This window comes from Salvelinus alpinus, chromosome 20 (assembly GCF_045679555.1).
Source record: "Salvelinus alpinus chromosome 20, SLU_Salpinus.1, whole genome shotgun sequence".
NCBI classification, from domain to species: domain Eukaryota; kingdom Metazoa; phylum Chordata; class Actinopteri; order Salmoniformes; family Salmonidae; genus Salvelinus; species Salvelinus alpinus.
The window spans coordinates 19,995,964-20,022,288 of NC_092105.1; the positions used below are offsets into that span (position 1 = coordinate 19,995,964).

A 26,325-nucleotide genomic window follows, 5' to 3' on the forward strand; every position below is an offset into this window, starting at 1 on the left:
GTTAACAAGAAATTTGTGGAGTGGTTGAAAAACAAGTTTTAATGACTCCAACCTACGTGTATGTAAACTTCCAACTTCAACTCTAGATGTATTCCTAAATATTTAACGCAGTCCTTTACAGGAATAGTTTATATTTCTTTATTGTCAGAGTCATTTTCATGTTTAGAAGCATTCGGTTTGAATCCAGACATAATAAAGTATGCATTGATGGCATTAAGGACATGGGCGACCTGGTCTTTGTCTTTAAAAAATGAAACAGTATTGTCAGCCAGCTGGGAAATTTAGATTGCTCGGTCAAAACTGTATCAGCCATGCACATTTGCATTATTCAGAATATCTTGAGATAGAAGTTCCATTACCAAAATGAATAAAAAACGCAAATTTGGACATCCCTGTCATACACTTCTGTCGACACTGAATGGATGTATTAAGGTTTAGAATCACAGAACTATTTATATCTTTGTAAAACATGCAATTGACTTCGATACAATTTTCACCAAAACCAAAAAGTTTCAGAGACCAAACGAGAAATTAATGTTCAATTGTGTCAAAGGCTTTACAGAAGTCTATAAATAAAATAACAGCATCTGAGTCAACTGCATCTGAATAATCCATAATGTCCAAGACTAAACAAATGTTGGAGCTTATGTGAAGCCCCTTCATAAAGCCTGTTTGAGTCTAATTTATAATGGCATATATTCCTTTATTTAATCTTTTGGCATTAACCAGAAAAATCTATGTAATCAATATTGAGTAAATTTACAATGAGAGAGGGTTCTTCATCAGGCTTAAGAATCAGGTCCAGCTTCATAGTGGAAACTATTTCACAATTTACAATGCAATCTTGAAACAAAAAAAAAGAGTCTCTTCTAGTAACTCCCAAAAACTGCCTAAAAATTCAACTGACTGGTCATCAGGGCTGGTTGGCCATCAGGGCTGGGTGGCCATCAGGGCTGAGTTGGCCATCAGGGCTGAGTTGGCCATCAGGGCTGAGTTGGCCATCAGGGCTGAGTTGGCCATCAGGGCTGGTTAGCCATCAGGGCTGGTTGGCCATCAGGGCTGGGTGGCCATCAGGGCTGGTTGGCCATCAGGGCTGGGTGATTTCACATTTTTTCATTGAATTCAAAGCCTCTCTAATCTCCTCGACTGACACAAGTGATTCGCAAATTGAGTGGAATTAATCCTGAATCACAGGGACATAGTTCTGAATGTGGCGAATGTAGCTTTCATAACCATCTTTCTGAAATTGTGAGTTGTACAGGTTTTCATAAAAGGAATTGACAAAGACTGATATTTCAATGGGATCTTTGCATACATAATAAATCGTTAATTTTGAGTGCGGTTATATATATTTTTTTGTAGTTTATTTTCAAGAGCAAAGAAATAACTGGTTTCTTTCCCTTCTTCAATCTATTTAGCTCTTTATCTGAGAAAAGCACCCTTTGTCAGATCTGTGTAAAACTGTTCTAACTGTATTTGTAAAGATTTAAATTCAAACTCTTCTTCTTGATATAAAGTATCTTTCTTTAGAAGCCTGTCAAGATTGATCATTCAATTATTTTCTCTAAGGTGTGTCAGGTGCTTCAGCTCTTTGGCAAGTTTAATAATTTAACTCCCATTTACTTCCATGACCTAAATCTTCTCTCGCAAAATGATCTTTGGCTAACGATTTGATGATTCCATTGAATATAGGATTTTTAAGAAGTGTGTTGTTTAATTTCCAATATACTCAAATATCCTTAGATTTTTTTAACAGCTTGTAAATTCAGGGAAATCAAATAATGATCAGAAAAGGGAGCAAATTGATGATTTACTGTACATCTATAACAAATTGATGATTTACCATACATCTATAACAAATTGATGATTTACTGTACATCTATAACAAATTGATGATTTACTGTACATCTATAACAAATTGATGATTTACTGTACATCTATAACAAATTGATGATTTACCATACATCTATAACAAATTGATGATTTACTGTACATCTATAACAAATTGATGATTTACTGTACATCTATAACAAATTGATGATTTACTGTACATCTATAACAAATTGATGATTTACTGTACATCTATAACAAATTGATGATTTACTGTACATCTATAACACATTGATGATTTACTGTACATCTATAACAAATTGATGATTTACTGTACATCTATAACAAATTGATGATTTACCATACATCTATAACAAATTGATGATTTACTGTACATCTATAACACATTGATGATTTACTGTACATCTATAACAAATTGATGATTTACTGTACATCTATAACAAATTGATGATTTACCATACATCTATAACAAATTGATGATTTACTGTACATCTATAACAAATTAATGATTTACTGTACATCTGTAACAAATTGATGATTTACTGTACATCTATAACATTGATGATTTACTGTACATCTATAATGTTGATGATTTACTGTACATCTATAATATTGATGATTTACTGTACATCTATAATATTGATGATTTACTGTACATCTATAATATTGATGATTTACTGTACATCTATAATATTGATGATTTACTGTACATTTGTAACAAATTGATGATGTACTATACATCTATACAATTTATGATTTACTGTACATTGAGGAGAGTGCACAGTTATGAACTTTAAAAGTTAGTAATAAATCAATTAGGCACATTTGGGCAGTCTTGATACAATTTTTTAAAACAGAAATGCAATGGTTCATTGGATCAGTCTAAAACTTTGTACATACACTGCTCCCATCTAGTGGCCAAAATATAAATTGTGCCTGGTCTGGAATAATACATTATGGCCTTTCTCTTGCATTTCAAGGTTATCTTTTACCAGATCTAATGTGTTATATTCTCCTACATTCATTTCACATTTCCACAAACTTCAAAGTGTTTCCTTTCAAATCGTATCAATAATATGCATATCCTTGCTTCAGGTCCTGAGCTACATGCAGTTAGATTTGGGTATGTCATTTTAAGCGAACATTTGAAAAAAAGGGGTGGATCGTTAATTAACTATAAAGTGCTCAAATTCAACTTCTAGTTTAAAACCTTTGTCATTTCAGTGTAAAAATTGTAATTTCATTGTGTTTGACATGTGGCTGTGAATATTTATTATTTAGTTCTGTTTTGTAAGGACAGGGTCCCCAGAATGTGACTACAACCAACCCATCATCTAGCATCCCAGATGTGTCAGTTGATGGAGATACACAGTAAACAATGCTTTTTTCATCATCTGTAATGTGTATGAACCAAACTCACATGCTCCAAATAAGAACGTTTTTGCCCAACTTACAAGAAAATGACAGAATCTATGCAACAAATACTCAGAGGCTCTTCTAATTCTCTCAGGTGATTTTAACACTGTGGATTATCATCACAGCGGCTGGATAGTGTTTATTACTAGTGTGCTGGCTGTGGTTGCGTTTCAATGGAGAAAGAGGTAAAGATCCAGTAAATGTACGTTGTTTTGACAATCTTTTTTTGACAAAATTACATCTCGGTATACAACGTAAGTTGTAAATTGTACAGTATCCCCCCTGAGGTCACCCCCCCCCCCCCCCCCCCCCCTCCAGATAGTACTGTACATGTCATAAACCAGTCCCATGGCAAAATATGTAGAATAGTAGGACATTTGCTCTAAACCAGCAATATTTATCTTAGGCTCATGGCAAAATGTGTAAAATAGCATGAGGTTAGCTATAAAACGGAAATATTTTCTCTCTGCCCATTTAAAAAAAAAAAAATCTATCCCCCACAAAACGTTTTTAAAAAGCCCAAATGTATTTACTCTCAACTGAATTAAAGTCTGGTTTCTATAAACAATTGAACTGAACTGCAACGCCTGCTTAGTTTCACTTCAGCGTGTCTATGCGTCTCTGTTGTGATAGAATCGATCGTACACTCCCACTAGAGGGCAGCACTCCTACACCTCACGCTGTTGAAGCGATAGGTGCGCATTTTTGTCCCCACTTTTCGCCCCAAAGCATTCGCCCCAAAGCATGACTAGTGTTGGAACCATGACGTAAGGCTATTATTTCATACATTAAGAAAATACACATATTTCAGTTGTTGCCCAACACCCTTTCTTATGCACACTATTTGGTCCTGATTTGTAGACTCACAGATGGGCGGTGTTTTATCTGGTGCTGCTCTTTACAACCGTAATAGACAGTCTATGAAATAGATGGAAATACACGGACCATGAGAATACAGTGATCGGACTAGCTGCCAAAGGAACGCCCGCAAGCTACAACAGAGGTAAGCTTTTAATTATATTTTAAGATAAAGTTTCAGGATAGAAAGTGGCTTGTAGTGCCCAAAGTCGCTCTAAATATTAGGATACTACTTTGGATTTTTATATTCTGCATCATACACCAGTGAAATCTTTGTTTAAATGTTGATCCTTCATTGTTATTTGATCCATAGCTTATACTAGCTGTATTTGGCTGGGGTAACAGGTAACATATTGTATTACTAATATGGTCCACTTAAATGGTGGTCGGCTAATGATTTCCTTTAATCTTGTGACAACAACAATGTGGTAGCAACAATATATAGCCTATTTTTAGCCGAAAGAAAATAGTTTTCAGAGAGATGTGAGACGATTTCGTGCTCCCTTTTGCTCTGGTCAAGTTGACTAAGCAAAATGGGATTGTGTTCATAAGCTAGCAGTTTTTTTTTTTTTACAATCATTATTTTAAAGAATGTCAAGTGGCTTAATCTTATTCAAGAAATTGAAACACAGCCTTTTGGTATGACTCAAAACAGCCTTTATTTTCACTGTGGAATCAAGGTTTTTCTTTCAGGTGTGTTAGGCCTTATTCAATTGGATATTTAAAAAACAAGATGCTGGGTCAGAAGTTATCATTTATCCTCAATGGAGCAAGTGGAGACTCATTCTGCCAGAGAAAGGCAGCTGGCCTGTGTGTAATGGGCTTGGCCAGTCCATTGATGGTAGAATGAAGCCCTTCATTTTGCCTTCACATTTCTAAGGTTAAGTAACTGATCCTATGTTAACAGTTCAGAGGCAGATTTCCACACTGAATTAAGCCAGATTCATGGATGTGTGTGTTTGTTTCACCCTCTGTGTGTTCTCCTTATCATTCATAGGAGACGTGTGTCAAGAGCAGGTGTAAGATGAGGCTTGTTTAAACCACTCAAACAGTGTTCAGATCTGTAAGGTAACATCCTTTCAGATGATTGTACAGAAACATGGTTATTAAAAACTATTTTAGTCCGTGGTGGCCTACCCTGGTCCTGGAAAGCTTTGAACTTTGACCCATGACTGTCTACTCTGCCCAATGCAGACTATGATGTGTGAGTCCTCCCTGGTGCGATGCCTGCAGCTGTGCGTGTCCTTACTGATGGTGGTCAGGTTGCAGGGTGAGTGGACATAGCACTAGACATATTAACACATTTGTATTTGTATTAGTAAGTTCACCACATGATTGTGGTTATGCACGTTTCCACCAAACAATATGTTGTGTACAGTGTTCGACATCTACAATGCCTTCAGAAAGGATTCATATCCCTTGGCTTATTCCACATGTTGCTTTGTTACAGCCCTAATGTATTCAAATAACATGTCTCATCCATCTACACTCAATACCCCATAATGACAAAACGGAAACATGTTTTTAGTCATTTACACACATTTATTGAAAATTAAATACAGAAATATCACATTTACATAAGTACACCACATGACCAAAAGTATGTGGACACTTGCTCATCGAACATCTCATTCCAAGGCCATGGGCATTGATATGGATGGAGTTGGTCTAACCTTTTCTGCTATAACAGCCTCCACTCTTTTAGGAAGACTTTCCACTAGATGTTGGAACATTGTGGCAGGGACTTGCTTCCATTCAGCCACAAGAGCATTAGTGAGGTCAGGCACTGATGTTGGGCGATTAGGTCTGGCTCGTAGTCGGCGTTCAAATTCATCCCAAAGGTGTTCAATGGGATTGAGGTCAGGGCTATGTGCAGGCCAGTCAAGTTCTTCCACACTAATCTCGACAATCCATTTCTGTATGGACCTTTCTGTGTGCATGGTGGCATTTTCATGCAGAAACAGGAAAGGGCCTTCCCCAAACTGTTGCCACAAAGTTGGAAGCACAGAATCGTCTAGAATGTTGTTGTATGCTATTACCGTTAAGATTTCCCTTCACTGCAACTAAGGGGCCTAGCCCGAACCATGAAAAACAATCCCAGACCATTATTCCTCCCTCACCAAACTTTACAGTTTGCACTATGGATTCAGGCAGGTAGCGTTCTCCTGGCATCCGCCAAACCCAGAGTCGTCTGTCGGAATGCCAGATGGTGAAGTGTGATTCATCACTCCAGAGAACGCATTTCCACTGTTCCACAGTCCAATGGAGGCGAGCTTTACACCACTCCAGCCGACGCTTGGCATTGCTCATGGTGATCTTAGGCTAGTGTGCGGCTACCCGGCAATAGAAACCCATTTCATGAAGCTCCCGATGAACAGTTCTTGTGCTGACGTTGTTTCCAGATGCAGTTTGGAACTCGGTAGTGAGTGTTGCAACCAGGACAGACGATTTTTACGTGCTGTGCGCTTCAGCACTCGGTGGTCCTGTTCTGTGAGCTTGTGTGGCTGACCACTTCGCGGCTGAGCCGTTTTTGCACCAAGACATTTCCATTTCACAATAACAGCACTTATGGTTGACCGGGGCAGCTCAAGCAGGGCAGAAATTTGACAATCTGTTGGAATTTGGCATCCTATGATGGTGCCACGTTGAAAGTCATTGAGCTCTTCAGTAAGGCCAATCTACTGCCAGTGTTTGTCTATGGAGATTGCTTTGCTGTGTGCTTAACCTGTCAGTAACGGGTGTGGCTGAAATAGTGGAAAGCAGACTGAACCAGGTTTTTCTCTAGGAAAATCCCTGTGCAAAACTCCCTAGTCCTTGCATATGACAAGAAAATATGGAGAGTGGAACTCAGTAATGTGTTGTATTGGATTTGTCTGAAACATAACACTTTCTGTTCAGAACAAAAAGTGAATTGCTTTGCCACATTTTTTTCCATATTAATGTAGTGCCTTGTTGCAAACAAGATGCATGTTTTGGAATATTTGAATTCTGTACAGGCTTCCGGTTTTTGTTCTGTCAATAAGATTAGTATTGTGGAGTAACTACAATACTGTTGATCCATTCTTAGTTTTCTCCTATCACAGCCATAAGCCTCATGGTGAAATCCCTGTGCGGTTTTCTTCCCCTCCGGGCAACTGAGTTAGGAAGGACGCCTGTATCTTTGTAATGACTGGGTGTACTGATACACCATCCAAAGTGTAATTGATCAATTCACCATGCTCAAACGGATATTCAATGTCTGTTTTTTTTTACCCATCCACCAATAGCTGCCCTCCTTTGTGAGGCATTGGAAAACCTCTCTGGTCTTTGTGGTTGAATCTGTGTTTGAAATTCACTTCTCGACTGAGGGGCCTTACTGTATGTATGTGTGGGGTAAAGAGATGAGGTAGTCATTCAAAAATCATGTTAAACACTATTATTACTCACAGAGTGAGTCCATGCAACTTATTGTGAGACTTTTACTCCTGAACATATTTAGGTTTCCAAAACAAAGGGGTTCAATACTTATTGACATATTAAATTCAGGCTGTAACACATCAAAATGTGGAATAAGTAATGGGCAGGTCAGTCAAACAATAAGTGCATGAGTTGTTTGGCTGATCTGTGATCCCTGTTGTCCCCTCCCCTATCCATGTCCCAGGCAAGGTAACAGCCCCTGAGCGCATGGAGGCCCCAGTGGAGCTCCCCTTCACTCTGACCTGCATGGTGTCTAAGGGGCGTGGGGACAGCCTGAAACAGGTGCGCTGGCTGGATGTCCAGAACAAGACTCTGTTGACCTACGAGCCCAGCCAGAAGGACAGCGTGAGCGGCCAGCAGCATGTAGAGCTGGCCCCCTCCCCCAAGGACACCTCAGCCATCACCATCCGCAGGGTGGGCTTCAGAGACGAGGGCTGCTACACCTGCATCTTTGACCTTTACCCCTCAGGATCGCAGGAGGGACGCATCTGCCTCACCGTCACATGTGAATAAAGAAGAATGTTCAGATTTCCTCTTTGTCATTGCTGTGTTACTCTGTGATTGTAGTCTGAGCGTCACAGCTGAGTACATGGGCATGTCCCAATCATTGTTTTGTACTTCTCTCTTTCCTGCCCTCCTTCACTCCCTCCTTGCCAATCTTTGATCTTAGAAGAGTTAATACGTCAACAGAGGGATGGAGGAAAGGGGCAGAGGTTTTCTGTATTCAGATACAGTGGAAAATCCTGGACATAGGGGGTTTCTGGTCAGCAGCATGGGCACTCACATAACATTTAAAAGGGGCCTGTTGTTGATTCTGAACTCAAGTTATACTAAATTTTCTGCCCATCCTTTTGTTTGGTGCCTTTCTTTGTTCTCAGTGGACTCCGTGGTGCCTTGCTACCTATCTGGAGACTGATTCAGGAAAGGAGATACCTAGTCAGTTGCACAACTGAATGCATTTAACTGAAATGTGTCTTCTGCATTTAACCCAAACCCTCTGAATCAGGAAGTCACTCCTCTTTTGATAAACCTCTATACTATAGGGATGTACTCTGATGGATGTAGAGAGATGTCATGACTCCCATCCCCATGTGCTGTTGTCATATGTTCCCATATGTAGCATAGAAGCGGTGGGAGCAGACCCATGTATTTCTGACAGGTTCTGTGTGATCACAGTGGGGGGAGGAGGGCCGAGGAGGGGAGGGGAGGCTCATACTGGTAATCAGAAACTGCTGTTGCAGACAGAACGGTAGACGCACAGATAGCATAGTACGTGTGTGTGTGTCTATCTGTTTGTGTGAACATGTTGTTTTCCTCTCCTCCAGCCCGTGTGATTGCTGAGGGTAACAAGACAGTGATGAGTGGTAAGGCGGCAGTCCTGTCTTGCACCTATGGCCTGCCAGAGAAGGTGCAGAAGGTGCTGTGGAGACATACAGCAGAGCAGGGGGACTCCAGCGAAGTAGCCTCCTATGCCAAGCGCAGCGACCCCATGATCGAGCCGCCCTACCAGGAGAGGGCCTGGCTGACCCCCTCCCTTTCCCATAGCCAGCTGTCCATCAGACCAGTCGGGGTCCAGGATGAGGGCTGCTACACCTGCGAGTACCACACCTACTCAGAGCGAACCAAGAGCGCTACCGTCTGCCTCACTGTCTTTGGTAGGAAAGGTTACTATACATACACCTTCTTCACTGTCGTTGCCAGGGTAAAGCTAAACATCCTTCTCACTGTCTAATAGCGTCTACAATAATGATAGTAACTTATAGTAATGATAGTAACTTATAGTAATGATAGTAACTTATAGTAATGATGATTGAATATATTGGCAGCATACCCACCTTCAGGTGCTTGCGCTTTACACTGTGTTGAATGGGTTTAACTGTCGAGTGATGGGTAGTGCAGGATGTTTGAATCCCCAGCATGATAGTTAACATGATACAGACCTGACTGTGCTGAACAAACCAGACTGGTGAATGCTCTCTTTCACTCCATAGAGAAGAGTTATCACTCCTCTGTTATAGTAATATACAGTGCAGACCCTAAAGTGAGGAATAATTCTGCTGTTGTGATTGGCTGATGGTGGTCGATATGTTGTCAAATATTAGGTTATAGCACTGGGAGTTTTTTTTGGGCGGTTGCTTCTGCATAGTTTCACCTAAGGAAGGGAGGGAGATTATTTGACAAATGTGTGTGTGTGCACGAGTGCGTGCTCTGACCTCTGTGTCCACTGACAGCGTTGACAGTCTTAAATGACGGACACTGTAGTAGTAACAGTGAAAGAGGCAGTTTAACAATATGCCGCTACTTCTATTTGATGACTACTGCTGCTACAGTATTCTGTAGCCCAGAGGTTCTCCCTGAACAGTCATATGTTCGATGTAAGCTGGGACCTGAAGGCAGCTCCAAAGGGATTGAGGTGGAAAGGAGTGTATCAAATACTGAGCTGTTCTTGACATGTTTGTGGCTGAAAATTAGGTCCATCTGTTGCTGGTAAGGGCTCTTCAGGGAAGAAGTAAAGGTACACACACACACACACACACACACACACACACACACACACACACACACACACACACACACACACACACACACACACACACACACACACACACACACACACACACACACACACACACACACACACACACACACACATACACACTAGTTCCAAATCAGTGTTTGATCATCATTAGTTTTCCGTCTGTTTGAAGTTGTAGTTTGTGTGATTAAGTGAAACACAGACCCAGTCTGGTGGTGTGTCCATAGCAATAACAATGAATATAACGGACTTGGAAGCTCTAACCCTGGCAATTGACTGGTACTGGTACACACAGGCCTGGTATTGTGATGCAATAATTTCCATGTTATTTTGAAATGTTCTATCAACTGATGCTGGATTGCCATGGTAATGTAGAATGTTCATTAAAATGATGCTAACTGATGTGGCTCATGCAATGGAATGTATTTTTCGGAATGTCAGTTGAATTGACTCAACAAATCATAGCAAAGATTGAAGGGTACACTTCCTGATTTTACTTCCTGGCATGGGTACACTCAAAATGGCTGCCAGTCCACCCATTATACCATCATTGACTTGAATGGAGACGCCCTTTCTATTCATTCTTATTTCTATGGCTGTGTCTCACTGAGGGAGCACTGACAGAGAGTTTACATTAGCACTAAAGAATGGATCTATTAAAGGGAGAGAGGGGGTACTAAAGTGTGACACCCAAAGTCATGACTGTATTATTGTTTCAGGCAGACAGTGCTCCCTACTGTCTCATCAACACTCCCTCTCTCTCCCCTTTCCCCTTTCTCTCCTTCTTACTTTCCCTCTCTCTGTCTTTTCCCTGTCAGCCCAGTCAAACAGCAAGGCATTTGTCTCAAATGGAACTTCCAGCGATTCCAACAGAAAAGCCTGTGCCATATCTCTCACATTCTCTCTCAATTTAATTCAATTCAATTCAATTTCAATTCAAGGGCTTTATTGGCATGGGAAACATATGTTAACATTGCCAAAGCAAGTGAAATAGATAATCAACAAAAGTGATCAAAATAATAAAATTAACAGTAAACAGTTCCTAAAGAATAAAGACATTTCAAATGTCATATTATGTCTATATACAGTGTTGTAATGATGTACAAAAGGGAAAATAAATAAACATAAACTTGGGTTGTATTTACAATGGTGTTTGTTCTTCACTGGTTGCCCTTTTCTTGTGGCAACAGGTCACAAATATTGCTGCTGTGATGGCATACTGTGGTATTTCATCCAGTGGATATGTGAGTTTATCAAACATTTTAGTTTTTTTTTCAAATTCTTTGGGGATGTGTGTAATCTGAGGGAAATATGTGTCTCTAATATGGTCATACATTTGGCAGGAAGTTAGGAAGTACAGCTCAGTTTCCACCTCATTTTGTGAGCAGTGTGCATATAGCCTGTCTTCTCTTGAGAGCCAGGTTTGCCTACGGCGGCCTCTCTCAATAGCAAGGCTATGCTCACTGAGTCTGTACATACGGTAGTCAAAGTTTGGGTCAGTCACAGTGGTCAGGTATTCTGCCACTGTGTACTCTCAGTTTAGGGCCAAATGGCATTGTAATTTTAAATGATTTATACTTTTACTTTTACTTTCAATTCTTAAGTATATTTTAGCTATTACATTTACTTTTGATACTTAAGTATATTTAAAACAAAATACTTTTAGACTTTTACTGTGTGACTCACTTTTACTTCAGTTATTCAGGTATCTTTACTTTTACTCAAGTAGGGAAAGGGGGATACCTAGTCAGTTGTACAACTGAATGCATTCAACTGAAATGTGTCTTCTGCATTTAACCCAACCCCTCTAAATCAGAGAGGAGCGTGGGGCTGCCATAATCGACATCCATGTCTTCAGCGCCCAGGGAACAGTGGGTTAACTGCCTTGCTCAGGGACAGAACAACAGATTTTAACCTTGTCAGCTCGGGATTCGATCCAGTAACCTTTCGGTTACTGGCCAAATGCTCTAACCACTAGGCTACCTGTCACCAAGTATGACAATTGGGTACTTTTTCCACCACTGATTAAACTGCTATCATTACCATCACCCCTACTACCCGTACCACTACTATTTGGAATAATAATCACAACAATAATAATAATAACAATAATGGTAATAACAATAATACTAATAACAATAATAATAATAATAATGAAGTTACTGCTTACTATGCAAATATTAGTCAGTGTTCCTCAGGCTATGCGAGGCAAATACATATTTGGCTGCAAGAGGAGCCGTTACTCATTCACCCATGAGTATTTTTTGTTTTTCCTCTGAGATTAATAAGTTACAATTTGGAATAAATGTAGTAATTTCTGTGAATAATGAATCTGATGGTGAGGAATATTTGACAGAGTAAAGGAGAAAGTGCATCTGTTTCTACCTCCCTTGTCGTGGAGTGACCACATACACACTCTTCTTTTTACGTCTGCCGGTTTCTATTGCCAATTGGTGGTCACTCAGCCTGTACTTGGTAAGGATCTGTCTCTGCTTCATATCTTTGACAGAGTAGAGATAATCAGCCAATTCATATTCTCTGTTCAGAGCCAGATTATAAGGGCACAAGGTGAGACCCAGATGCAGACATGGGAGGCAGATGGTTTGAGTCTTGATATTTTTTAAACAATCCAAAAGGGGTAGGCAAGAGAATGGTCGTGGACAGGCAAAAGGTCAAAACCAGTTTGGAGTCCAGGAGGTACAGAGTGGCAGGCAGGCTCGAGGTCAGGGCAGGCGGGTACAGAGTCCAGAAAACAGGCAAGCGTCAAAAACCAGGAGAACTTGCAAAAGAGAATAGAAGCAGGAGAACGGGAAAACTGCTGGTTGACTTGAAAGGCATACAAGATGAACTGGCACAGAGACACAGGAAACACAGGGATATATACACCAGGGATAATAAGCGACACCTGGAGGGGTTGGAGATAATCACAAGACAGGTGAAACAGATCTGGGTGTGACACAGATAGCAATTTAGTCAGCTTTGGGATTTTGTTAAATTTTTCCAATGTTGTAAATGTCAGTAGATAGCAGTATTGGTACATATCACAGGGCTATGTCAGTAGATAGCAGTCTTGGTACATATCACAGTGCTATGTCAGTAGATAGCAGTATTGGTACATATCACAGTGCTATGTCAGTAGATAGCAGTATTGGTACATATCACAGGGCTATGTCAGTAGATAGCAGTATTGGTACATATCACAGGGCTATGTCAGTAGATAGCAGTCTTGGTACATATCACAGTGCTATGTCAGTAGATAGCAGTATTGGTACATATCACAGTGCTATGTTAGTAGATAGCAGTCTGGGTACATATCACAGTGCTATGTCAGTAGATAGCAGTATTGGTACATATCACAGTGCTATGTCAGTAGATAGCAGTCTTGGTACATATCACAGTGCTATGTCAGTAGATAGCAGTCTTGGTACACATCAAATTGCTATGTCAGTAGATAGCAGTCTTGGTACATATCACAGTGCTATGTCAGTAGATAGCAGTATTGGTACATATCACAGGGCTATGTCAGTAGATAGCAGTATTGGTACATATCACAGGGCTATGTCAGTAGATAGCAGTCTTGGTACATATCACAGTGCTATGTCAGTAGATAGCAGTCTTGGTACATATGAAAGTGCTATGTCAGTAGATAGCAGCCTTGGTACATATCACAGTGCTATGTCAGTAGATAGCAGTCTTGGTACATATGAAAGTGCTATGTCAGTAGATAGCAGTATTGGTACATATAACAGTGCTATGTCAGTAGATAGCAGTCTTGGTACATATAACAGTGCTATGTCAGTAGATAGCAGTCTTGGTACATATGAAAGTGCTATGTCAGTAGATAGCAGTCTTGGTACATATCACAGTGCTATGTCAGTAGATAGCAGACTTGGTACATATGAAAGTGCTATGTCAGTAGATAGCAGTATTGGTACATATCACAGTGCTATGTCAGTAGATAGCAGTATTGGTACATATCACAGTGCTATGTCAGTAGATAGCAGTATTGGTACATATAACAGTGCTATGTCAGTAGATAGCAGTCTTGGTACATATGAAAGTGCTATGTCAGTAGATAGCAGTCTTGGTACATATCACAGTGCTATGTCAGTAGATAGCAGTCTTGGTACATATAACAGTGCTATGTCAGTAGATAGCAGTCTTGGTACATATGAAAGTGCTATGTCAGTAGATAGCAGTCTTGGTACATATCACAGTGCTATGTCAGTAGATAGCAGTCTTGGTACATATGAAAGTGCTATGTCAGTAGATAGCAGTCTTGGTACATATAACAGTGCTATGTCAGTAGATAGCAGTCTTGGTACATATCACAGTGCTATGTCAGTAGATAGCAGTCTTGGTACATATCACAGTGCTATGTCAGTAGATAGCAGTCTTGGTACATATCACAGTGCTATGTTAGTAGATAGCAGTCTTGGTACATATCACAGTGCTATGTTAGTAGATAGCAGTCTGGGTACATATCACAGTGCTATGTCAGTAGATAGCAGTCTTGGTACATATCACAGTGCTATGTTAGTAGATAGCAGTCTTGGTACATATCACAGTGCTATGTCAGTAGATAGCAGTCTTGGTACATATCACAGTGCTATGTCAGTAGATAGCAGTCTTGGTACATATAACAGTGCTATGTCAGTAGATAGCAGTCTTGGTACATATGAAAGTGCTATGTCAGTAGATAGCAGTATTGGTACATATCACAGTGCTATGTCAGTGGATAGCAGTATTGGTACATATCACAGGGCTATGTCAGTAGATAGCAGTATTGGTACATATCACAGGGCTATGTCAGTAGATAGCAGTCTTGGTACATATCACAGTGCTATGTCAGTAGATAGCAGTATTGGTACATATCACAGTGCTATGTTAGTAGATAGCAGTCTGGGTACATATCGCAGTGCTATGTCAGTAGATAGCAGTATTGGTACATATCACAGTGCTATGTCAGTAGATAGCAGTCTTGGTACATATCACAGTGCTATGTCAGTAGATAGCAGTCTTGGTACACATCAAATTGCTATGTCAGTAGATAGCAGTCTTGGTACATATCACAGTGCTATGTCAGTAGATAGCAGTATTGGTACATATCACAGGGCTATGTCAGTAGATAGCAGTATTGGTACATATCACAGGGCTATGTCAGTAGATAGCAGTCTTGGTACATATCACAGTGCTATGTCAGTAGATAGCAGTCTTGGTACATATGAAAGTGCTATGTCAGTAGATAGCAGTCTTGGTACATATCACAGTGCTATGTCAGTAGATAGCAGTCTTGGTACATATGAAAGTGCTATGTCAGTAGATAGCAGTATTGGTACATATGAAAGTGCTATGTCAGTAGATAGCAGTCTTGGTACATATCACAGTGCTATGTCAGTAGATAGCAGTCTTGGTACATATGAAAGTGCTATGTCAGTAGATAGCAGTCTTGGTACATATCACAGTGCTATGTCAGTAGATAGCAGTCTTGGTACATATGAAAGTGCTATGTCAGTAGATAGCAGTATTGGTACATATCACAGTGCTATGTCAGTAGATAGCAGTATTGGTACATATCACAGTGCTATGTCAGTAGATAGCAGTATTGGTACATATAACAGTGCTATGTCAGTAGATAGCAGTATTGGTACATATGAAAGTGCTATGTCAGTAGATAGCAGTCTTGGTACATATCACAGTGCTATGTCAGTAGATAGCAGTCTTGGTACATATAACAGTGCTATGTCAGTAGATAGCAGTCTTGGTACATATGAAAGTGCTATGTCAGTAGATAGCAGTCTTGGTACATATCACAGTGCTATGTCAGTAGATAGCAGTCTTGGTACATATGAAAGTGCTATGTCAGTAGATAGCAGTCTTGGTACATATAACAGTGCTATGTCAGTAGATAGCAGTCTTGGTACATATCACAGTGCTATGTCAGTAGATAGCAGTCTTGGTACATATCACAGTGCTATGTCAGTAGATAGCAGTCTTGGTACATATCACAGTGCTATGTTAGTAGATAGCAGTCTTGGTACATATCACAGTGCTATGTTAGTAGATAGCAGTCTGGGTACATATCACAGTGCTATGTCAGTAGATAGCAGTCTTGGTACATATCACAGTGCTATGTTAGTAGATAGCAGTCTTGGTACATATCACAGTGCTATGTCAGTAGATAGCAGTCTTGGTACATATCACAGTGCTATGTCAGTAGATAGCAGTCTTGGTACATATAACAGTGCTATGTCAGTAGATAGCAGTCTTGGTACATATGAAAGTGCTATGTCAGTAGATAGCAGTATTGGTACATATCACAGTGCTATGTCAGTAGATAGCAGTCTTGGTACATATGAAAGTGCTATGTCAGTAGATAGCAGTCTTGGTACATATGAAAGTGCTATGTCAGTAGATAGCAGTCTTGGTACATATGAAAGTGCTATGTCAGTAGATAGCAGTCTTGGTACATATGAAAGTGCTATGTCAGTAGATAGCAGTATTGGTACATATAACAGTGCTATGTCAGTAGATAGCAGTATTGGTACATATGAAAGTGCTATGTCAGTAGATAGCAGTCTTGGTACATATCACAGTGCTATGTCAGTAGATAGCAGTCTTGGTACATATGAAAGTGCTATGTCAGTAGATAGCAGTCTTGGTACATATCACAGTGCTATGTCAGTAGATAGCAGTCTTGGTACATATCACAGTGCAATGTTAGTAGATAGCAGTCTTGGTACATATCACAGTGCTATGTCAGTAGATAGCAGTCTTGGTACATATCACAGTGCTATGTTCTGTTGTCTGAATTCCTCCTGGGGTTGCTCCACCTCTACCACAGATCTACTCCAGATTGGTGGTTCATGTGGTTCAGTAGAAACGCCTGTTAAGACACTACTGCTGCTGTGCTATCAGGGCCAAATATCTGTGGCCAGCCAGATCAGTTCTCGCCAACACAAATGTTCTAAATTCCAATGAAAAACATTCCTACCACAGCTCTGAGAACAGACAATTGAAAACAGAGATGATTTGTTGCATATGGATCTCAAGTACAGTATGCACATAGTCACAAGATTCCTACAGTTGATAGTTTTTTCACATATTGATTTTATCTGTGACATCGATTCTCTGCCCAAATAAGTCGATTTTCTCTTGTGATCCAAGTCATCTTTTTTTTAACCTTTATATAACTAGGCAAGTCAGTTAAAAACAAATTCTTATATACAATGAAGGCCTACTCTGGCCAAACCCTAACCCGGACGCCGCTGTGCGCCGCCCTATGGGACTCCCAATCACGGCCGGTTGTGATACAGCCTGGAATCAAACCAGGGTCTGTAGTAACGCCTCTAGCACTGAGATGCAGTGCCTTAGACCGCTGCACCACTTGGGAGTCACTATGCAGGACCAAGTCAGAGTTAAGTCAACCCACCTGAAAACACACTGATTCACTAAACCCAACATTGATCTTTGATTATCTCTGTGTCTTCCCCAGTACTGCCTAAACCCCAGGTGAGCTACAAGAACACATCTCCAGGGGTGATCGAGGCCAACTGTACAGCCGTGTCACGGCCCCCGGTGGAGATAGTGTGGAACGTGGAGAGGGACAACCGAACTATGGGTCCCCCTGTGACATCACAGCTCCAGCAGGGGGATGGGACCACCCTGGTCATCAGCACCCTCACTGTCCAATCAGGGCTGCTGAAGGACGTGTCCGTCAAATGCCTGGTCCACCATAAGGGTCTGGAGTCACCCATCGCTGTGGCTATGAACACCAAGAGTGAGTGAGACAAACACGAACGTGCACGCACACACAGACATATACACACGCACACACATTGGGAGGAGACAAATGTTTTACATTTATCTTGGCTCAGAGCTAACATTTTTCTTTAAGTAGCCTGACCAAACCAAGACAAAGCCAAGAATACTGATCCCTGGGTGATGGATAAACATTAATGACTGACCTAAACACAGTGTTTAAGATTTGAGATCTGTTTTTGTTGAAGTCATTGCCAAGTAGGGTTAATGAGTGTTCATGCCCAAATGGTCAAATCAGATATGTACATAATGAAATCCAAACTTAATCTGAACCAATCAACATATACTTTTAAAAAGTTATCTTTCTCTCTCTCTCTCGCTCTCAATCTCTCTCTTTATCTATCTCCCTCTCTCTCTCTCACTGTCTCTCTTACTCTCTTTCTCTTTCACTCTGTCTCTCTAAATCTCTATCTTATTCTCCCTCTTACTGTCTCTCATTGTCTCTCTCTCCCTGTTTCTCTCAATCTCTCACTTTTTCTATTTGTCTCTGTCTGTCTCTGCTCTCCCTCTCTCTCTCTAGTTGGGACAGCTCTGACCATCTTAATCTCTGTGACCACTGTAGCTGCTCTGCTGGTCATATGTCTCTGCTTCTGCCTCTGGAAGTGTTTCCTGCGCAAAGAAGATGGTGAGTGTGTGTGTGTGTGTGTGTGTGTGTGTGTGTGTGTGTGTGTGTGTGTGTGTGTGTGTGTGTGTGTGTGTGTGTGTGTGTGTGTGTGTGTGTGTGTGTGTGTGTGTGTGTGTGTGTGTGTGTGTGTGTGTGTGTGTGTGTGTGTGTGTGTGTGTGTGTGTAAACACCCTCACAGCACAATAGTGATGGAAGAAACTGGGGTCATTCTGAGGGCATTATCACTTTCATTAATTGAGTGTTTGAGCACGTACAGTAGCCATGAAAACATCCTGGAATATAATGTTAGCCCAATGGTGTGTGTGTGTGCATGCGTGTGTTTGAGAAAGAGATATGGAATTATGCATCCTTTGAAAATATCAAACCTGTGGTTGGCATTTGTATAATTTAACGATGCCCTAAAGACAAAAGGACAATTGTTTTACATTGTTTGCTAAATTTAACCAGATACCCTCAGGGACCAAGGTGTATCCATTCCTGAATCTTAAAATTCACAGCCGTCACTTGTGTATGAGTGGGGGGAATCGATCACATGAAAAGAGAGCTCTCTGTCCTTGTATCTATCCATCTCTATGCTGACAGCTGTCTCCAGTCACTACAGAGGAACTACAAACATAAAACTTTGCAGCTGGCCAGATGGAGCTGTTTTTAGATGCTATAGTAGTTCTGCTGGTTCTCAGAATGGTATAGGGAACCAATACAAGACGCTACCACCCCAACTTCACATGGGGGGAATTGACAGTCAGCTTGCCTATTACCTGCACTCAACCTGCACTTTGCCTGTTGCCCTAACTTTGGCCTCTTTCTCTATGGACTATGGGGTCATTTAATCTTAGGGATAGCCCCCTATTTAAAATGTTTTGCCTAAAATGACATACCAAATCTAACTGCCTGTAGCTCAGGCCCTGAAGCAAGGATATGCATATTATTGGTACCCTTTGAAAGGAAACACTTTGAAGTTTGTGGAAATGTGAATTGAATCTAGGAGAATATAACACAATAGATCTTGCAGAAGAAAATACAAAGAAAAAAACTACCGTTTTTTTTCTACCACCATCTTTGAAATGCAAGAGAAAGGTCCCAGTTCTAGCCATCACTTTGGTTGTAATTCCGATGGTGTCCATAAGATGGAAGCAGTGTATGTGCAAAGTTTCAGACCGATAACATGAAGCATGAGCGAACTACATGGCATTTAGTGTGAAGTCACCCAGGTACATTTGGGCAAATTGTGAAGGAGACATTGGCATTCATATTACATTTTTCTGCAAGAATATCGTCAAATCTGTATACTTGAACTTTAAATTAGCTTTCCAAGTAATAGTAGCCATATTATAAGCTCAACATTTGCAAAACAACCAGTTTTCATAACTTCATAACTCTGAATATTCTTATAATTTTTGTCCAAAAGGAAAAGGCATGCTGTCGCAGAAGGTTAGCACCTACATTTTGCGACAGACAGAGGGGGTTTCAGATACTCCCGTAAAGCCCAGCTCATTGGCTATATAGCTAGCTTTGTTTGACCCCGATTGGTGCTTATTTGACAAAGATACAGTCGATCAAATGAAGGTCGGCCGCGTCATCGGCTTGCCATGAAGGCGTCGCTTTCTGACCAAATTTGGTGTCCTATAAGATATACTACACCCCTAATGATATAGTGAAGTCTGGTTACGTTCTAGGATCTCTGAGGAATACATACAAACATGATTTGACTGGTTGAAACCACGTTTAAGGTTAGATTTTCACAGATTCCTTTCTTTGCAATTTGAACGAGTGGAAATACAAAATCGATCGTGCATGCTTTATGGACCTTTTTAGGATATGAAAAATTATTTTATCTAACAAAACTTAATTTTATCTCTGGGACCCTTTGGATGATAAATCAGCGCAAAATTTCAGAATGTAATTACACATTTCACCTTCAGAGGTGAATTTATCAAAACCTATCGCAGTCAAAAAAGTGTTTTGTTGTTAGGAGCTCTCCTCAAACAATAGCGGCATTTTTTCACAGTAATAGCTACTGAAAATTGGACAGTGCAGTTATATTATCAAGAATTTAAGCTTTCAGCCGATATAAGACACTTATATGTACCGACATTTGTTGTTTCTCTAAAATCTGCGATGGTGACAAAAGGCTCTGCATGATTTACAGCTGTTCCGTTGATGGGACGCCGATCCCTAATTAAAAGAACCTCTGTGTCATCGCTGGTTTCAGCATTGCTAGTGCTCTGTGCAGAATGGAGATGTTATACATAAAGGATCGTAAGGGATACAACAAATAAGAGTGTGCCCAAACTAGGGCTGTGGGGGTCATGACATTTTGTCAGCCAGTGATTGTCAAGCAAATAACTGTCGGTCTCACGGTAATTGACCGTTAATTAACATAAACACGTTTAGCATCTCCTGGCTTCCACACACTGATGCAGACTGTTGAAACATCTACATTTTAAAAAGTCTAATAAATCGATGTAAAATAGTCTACACTATCACAGTAAATCCATAATTTATTTTAGACAGGTCTAAAGAAACATGATATGAAGAAAATGTAGCCTATTTCAGAAGAACAGAATAGCATATTCTTAGTTGTCATTATTATTAGCAGGTAGCTAGTGGTTAGAGAGTTGGGCCAGTAACCGAAAGGTTGCTAGAATGAATCTCCGAGCTGACAAGGTAAAAATCTGTCGTTCTGCCCCCGAACAAGGCAGTTAACCCACTGTTCATTGTAAATAAGAATTTGTTATTTTATTTATTTACCCTTTGTTTAACTAGGCAAGTCAGTTAAGAATAAATTATTATTTACAATGACGGCCTAGGAACAGTGGGTTAACTGCCTTGTTCAGGGGCATACCGACAGATTTTTACCTTGTCAGCTCGGGGATTGACCCAACGCTCTAACCACTAGGCTACCTGCCGCCACTTCTTAACTGATTTGCCTAGTTAAATGAAGGTTAAAATATATCTATTTTTTTAAATGTTACGCCCTGATCTGGCTATGCCATATGGCTGTGGGCTACACAGTTCATTTAGCAGACAAGATCTGTTTTGAAATCCATGGCATTATTTTTGATTATTTTATAGTATGAAGCATTCAATTGAACATAGCTGAATAAAATAGAAAGGAGAATTTCTCCAAATGATTTGAAGGAGTGCGGCTATTCTGTGTTGAGAGGTTAACAAGGAAACAGGTCCTCCTATATGCTTAATTTAGAGTTATTTATTTAACTTTAGTTATGATACAAACGTAAGGCTATATGTTTTGAATTTTTTATAAATTTTAAGGCTGAATGATGTGATTAATGATGATTTGAAAAAAGCATGAAAGGCATGAGCTCTGCTCTGTTTCTTGCACAGGCTGCACACACTTCATCAGTCTCCCATTCACAATTTGACAAGCACATAATCATACTCTTACCCATCAGACTGTTCCTAATTTAATCTGGTCTTTACATATAGAATTATTATTATTTGATTATAAAAAATTTGTTTGTACTTTTTACCTGTTTTTCTCCCCAATTTCGTGATATCCAATTGGTAGTTACAGTCTTGTCCCATCACTGCAACTCCCGTATGGACTTGGGAGAGGTGAAGGTCGAGAGCCATTCGTCCTCCGAAACACAACCCTGACAAGCCGCACTGCTTCTTGACACACTGCTCGCTTAACCCGGAAGCCAGCCGCACCAATGTGTCGGAGAAAACACTGTAAAATTGGCAACCGAAGTCAGCTTGTAGGCGCACGGCCCGCCTCAAGGAGTCGCTAGAGCGCGATGGGACAAGAAAATCCCGGCCGGACAACTCCTCTCCTTACCCAGACAGCGCTGGCCCAATTGCGCGCCGCCTCATGGGTCTCCCAGTCACTGCAGTCACTGCCACCCGGATTGAACCCGGGGCTGTAATGACACCTCAAGCACTGTGATGCAGTGCCTTAGGCCGCTGCGCCACTTGGAAGGCCGGTGGAATAATTTTTTATTTCGAAGGGCCCACAAAAAAAACTTCATCTGTAACCTGCACTCGAATAGTGAATGGAAGTTACGTGCTGTTATGGTTTCAAGCACAGGCAGCGAGTCCATAAGACTAGGGGAAGCTAAGATTTTCCTAAAGTAAATTGAATTAAATTGCCAAAATTATATAGCCTAATTAACATACTCCTGTCTATACAGAAATATATACAATAATTCTAAATAGACTACTAAAGCATGATTTGGCCACAGAGGATATTTACCTTTTTTTTTTTTAAACAAGTTGTGGATAATTTTTTATCGTATTGCCTACAGTCTGAAGGAAAGGCAGCATGCGCAATTTGGGCAGATTGTTCTTGAGTTGCCACTGTCTGTCAAAAGTAGAGAGGCCAAGCCAGGCATGTCGCAATATTTAAATAAAACATTGCAGGAAAACATTGTTTAGAAAGGAAAGGGTTGATGCTGTAAAGAGAAGACAATGAAAATACTAATCTGTCTTTTAGTTATCAAAAAGGTGACTTTTGACAATATATTAGGCTCTATTTACTCTCAGATTCAAAAATGCTAATTAGCATCAAAGTAGACATCATGGAAAACTACAAATCCGTGCAAGCTCCTGCACATCATCTCCAGCTGACACCTTTACTAACAGGTATTGTGTCAATTTAAAACTTGCACAAGACAGTTCACAGAATTGTCAATTTAAAGAAATGTATCTAATTTATGAATTACTACATTTAACTAATATTCGATACTTAATCCAGAGATACTTACCTTTTCCTCAATTTGGCATTCTCGTCCAGATCATAATGGCATTTGTATTTCTTTACGATAGCCACACTAGCAGCTAAATATCATTTCATTTTGGGGGGGAAATACAGGGAAATATATTTCTAAAAGTCACCTTGTCCTAAAGAGATTTACAGAGTCTTCAAAACTTCACGCCAGGGTGTATTCTTTCTCTGTCTGTTTCTTTCTTTCTCTCTTTCACTCTCTCTCTCGCTCCTCTGCACAGACGGAGTCTGAAAGGAGGAAGTGATATTCAGCCAATCAGAGACTGTTCTTCAACATTCTGCTGCACCTTCAGAAGTGAAGCAAGGCCCACCTCAAGAAGAGGACACACAATACAATCCATCATGACCACCATCACAGGGTCACTGAGAATCTGAATCCATCCACTCAAAACACCAATTGTTTAGTCACAATGGCTTGTGACTAAAGAGTTTCATAGTAGAGAGTTTCATAGTAGGAGTGCTGATATGCGATCAGATTTCCCTTTCAGATCATAATAAATAAGATTACATGGACAGTCACATACCTGATCCTAGGTCAGCACTCCTACTCTGAGACTCTTTGAATACGGCCCAGAATAATCACAACACATCCTAACAGATCTGAACCTAACCTTGTCCTCTGATAACCCCAATCAGCATCAATATATATATCATGTGATGCTGACTAATTATTTTATTCTTGTAACTGCCTTGGTTTCTTTGTGTTATTATAAAGTATGTTCCCGAGATGAAAGGGACTATGTCTGTGGGGAAACCATGAAAACTCTGAATGAGAAGTGAAAATACCTTAGTCTACCATGGTATTACAGTATTCAGTGGCTTGTGATACACTGAATGCAGAAGAGATGAGTAGCTATTGTATGGAATTTACAAACTTTAAAGTCCCACTTTAGACCACTGTAATGCAGCTTCTGTGGAGGACCTACCCTTTTGAACCCCCCAGAATGCACTCTATTTTCATTCTATTCTCAGTGTTTCATGGGACAGCCTGCTTTGCCAAGTTATTTGCCAATTAAGTGTACATAATGTGTATGCGACTGACAGTATTTAGCTAAGCGTGATTTCTTTCTGGAACCTCCTACAGATGTAGGATCTTAATTTGATCACCATGTGGAGGGAGAATTTTCCTGCAGGAGATTTTCCTGCAATGTAGTGTATTTGAGGCTTAAAAAGGTTTCTAAAGTTTGTAATTTCCACTTTGAAATTCCAGACTTGATTTTCCCTTATGAAAAATTGGTAACACTTTATTTGACACCCAGTGTCATAACAAGTTAGAATGCCGTCATAACCATGTCATAATATGTCATAATAACTGACATAACTTGTCAAAATCTGTCATAATATTGCCATAACACTGTCATGACCAGTATATTTACACATGTTGTGACATACAGTATATTGCGTTATTTTATGGCTGGTTGTGACATCTACACAAATTTGTTTTTTCTTTCGTTTAAAAGTTTGTTTCTTCAATAGTTTGTGGATGTTGTAATGAATTCTTTACAGGCATCATATTTTAAATAGCTTGACCATCCTGTGTCACTTTACTTGGACTAAGAAAATACACTTTATGACACTGTCAAGAAGCATTATGACCATCATAATGCCAGATAGGCCTATCACGTACATGCCCTTATGTCAGTCATTAGTCAAAAAGAGGGAGTCTTGTCCTGCTCTTAAAATCTGCTCCTGCATTCATCCCAGTCATCAGCAACAGAGCATTGGAGTAGGTGCATGTCTGACATCAGTGTGTGCGTAATTACAATGATCATTTAATATGGTCAATAAATACAAAAATCTATAACATAAACATAGTGTTGACATGAAGTGTTTGCCCTCTGTGGTAGGTGTTGTGGGGTTTGACACTCTTATGTAGGTGTCATAACCAGCCATATAATAACGCAATATATGTCACAACAGATCTAAATATATGTATCGTGACAGTGATATGACCATATTATAACAGGTTATGACAAGTTATTTAAACTGTTATGACATATTATGGCATGATTATGACCGTGTCATAACGTGTTATGACGCTGAGTGTCAAGTAAAGCGCTACTGAAAAATGGATCAACCCCTACAAAAATGTTATATCCACCCACTACTTCACATTTACTGTTGCTGCAGGATTCTTTTCCTGCTGTATCAAACTGGCTCAATTCAAAATCCTACATCTGTTGCATGCTGGCAGTGATAAAGCTGTCTGTAAGGGTTCAACCGCAGGTCTCAGACATAGACCACTTACTCAGAACTCTAGCAGAGTTGGCGAGAGGGTGGTGGAATTTATGGTCAGATAGAAATATTTTATAAAATGATACCATTAATGCCATTTTTATCATGGGGAGAGGGTGAAAAACTGTAGTTATGAGTTGTTTGTGAGTGTGTGTGTTTTCAGATTCCATGGTCAGATGGTTTAATGTGATTCCCAGTAGAAGACGTGTATGAATATGTGCAATGGCTTTCCTTTTTAATCATTGCCACCAAGGAGTGTCCAGGCCATCAGTATTATCAGGTCTCTGCAGATTTAAGCTTCATGAAATGCTGACCCGATTTACTTCATCTGTATAAGCATCAGATAGCAGTCAAGGTTAATTGCCTTTTTAGGAGAAAACTGTCATGGTTTGCTATCATAATGCATCTTCTGTGCTACTTCTCTAATTGCGTCATCATACACATCACTTTACTTACAGGTTTTTTCCCAGTATGTACATTGACTGCTGTGATATGTGATGTAACCATTGAATATGTGTGTGGAGGGCTCTTACCAGATAACATGTGTTTCATAATGTGCCTTCTTCCAGAGTCACTTCACATGCTGAAAAAGCAACTAACCACATCAAAGGTCAACACAGTATGAAGGAAGATGCTGTCACTTGAAAATGTACTGTGTGATGATGACGTGATGAAATGTAAGATAAAAACATTTAGAAAAAGGTCTAGTGTATTACTGGTTGCTAAATAATTGACACTTAATACTGAACATTGAAAGTTGACGAAGCAAAACTGAGGTTT

The 26,325-nt window shown here is 40.1% G+C and overlaps 1 protein-coding gene across 4 annotated transcripts; it reads left to right on the forward strand.

Annotated features, from left to right (window-relative positions):
- The first annotated feature begins 3,961 nt into the window (after nucleotides 1–3,961).
- LOC139546435 (OX-2 membrane glycoprotein) lies at nucleotides 3,962–26,247 on the forward strand. Of its 4 annotated transcripts, none has more exons than XM_071354807.1 (9): nucleotides 3,962–4,034; nucleotides 4,129–4,270; nucleotides 5,123–5,193; nucleotides 5,320–5,395; nucleotides 7,766–8,086; nucleotides 8,907–9,236; nucleotides 17,613–17,897; nucleotides 18,459–18,563; nucleotides 23,532–26,247. In XM_071354807.1, exons 4-9 carry the CDS (start codon nucleotides 5,323–5,325, stop codon nucleotides 23,540–23,542), a joined length of 1,125 nt encoding a protein of 374 aa, XP_071210908.1. In that variant the 5' UTR covers nucleotides 3,962–4,034; nucleotides 4,129–4,270; nucleotides 5,123–5,193; nucleotides 5,320–5,322; the 3' UTR covers nucleotides 23,543–26,247. The 4 variants fall into 4 exon arrangements, with proteins under 4 accessions (XP_071210908.1, XP_071210907.1, XP_071210906.1 ...); XM_071354806.1 differs by having other exon boundaries at nucleotides 3,963–4,034; nucleotides 5,123–5,188; XM_071354805.1 differs by having other exon boundaries at nucleotides 3,993–4,270.
- The last annotated feature ends 78 nt before the right edge of the window (nucleotides 26,248–26,325 follow it).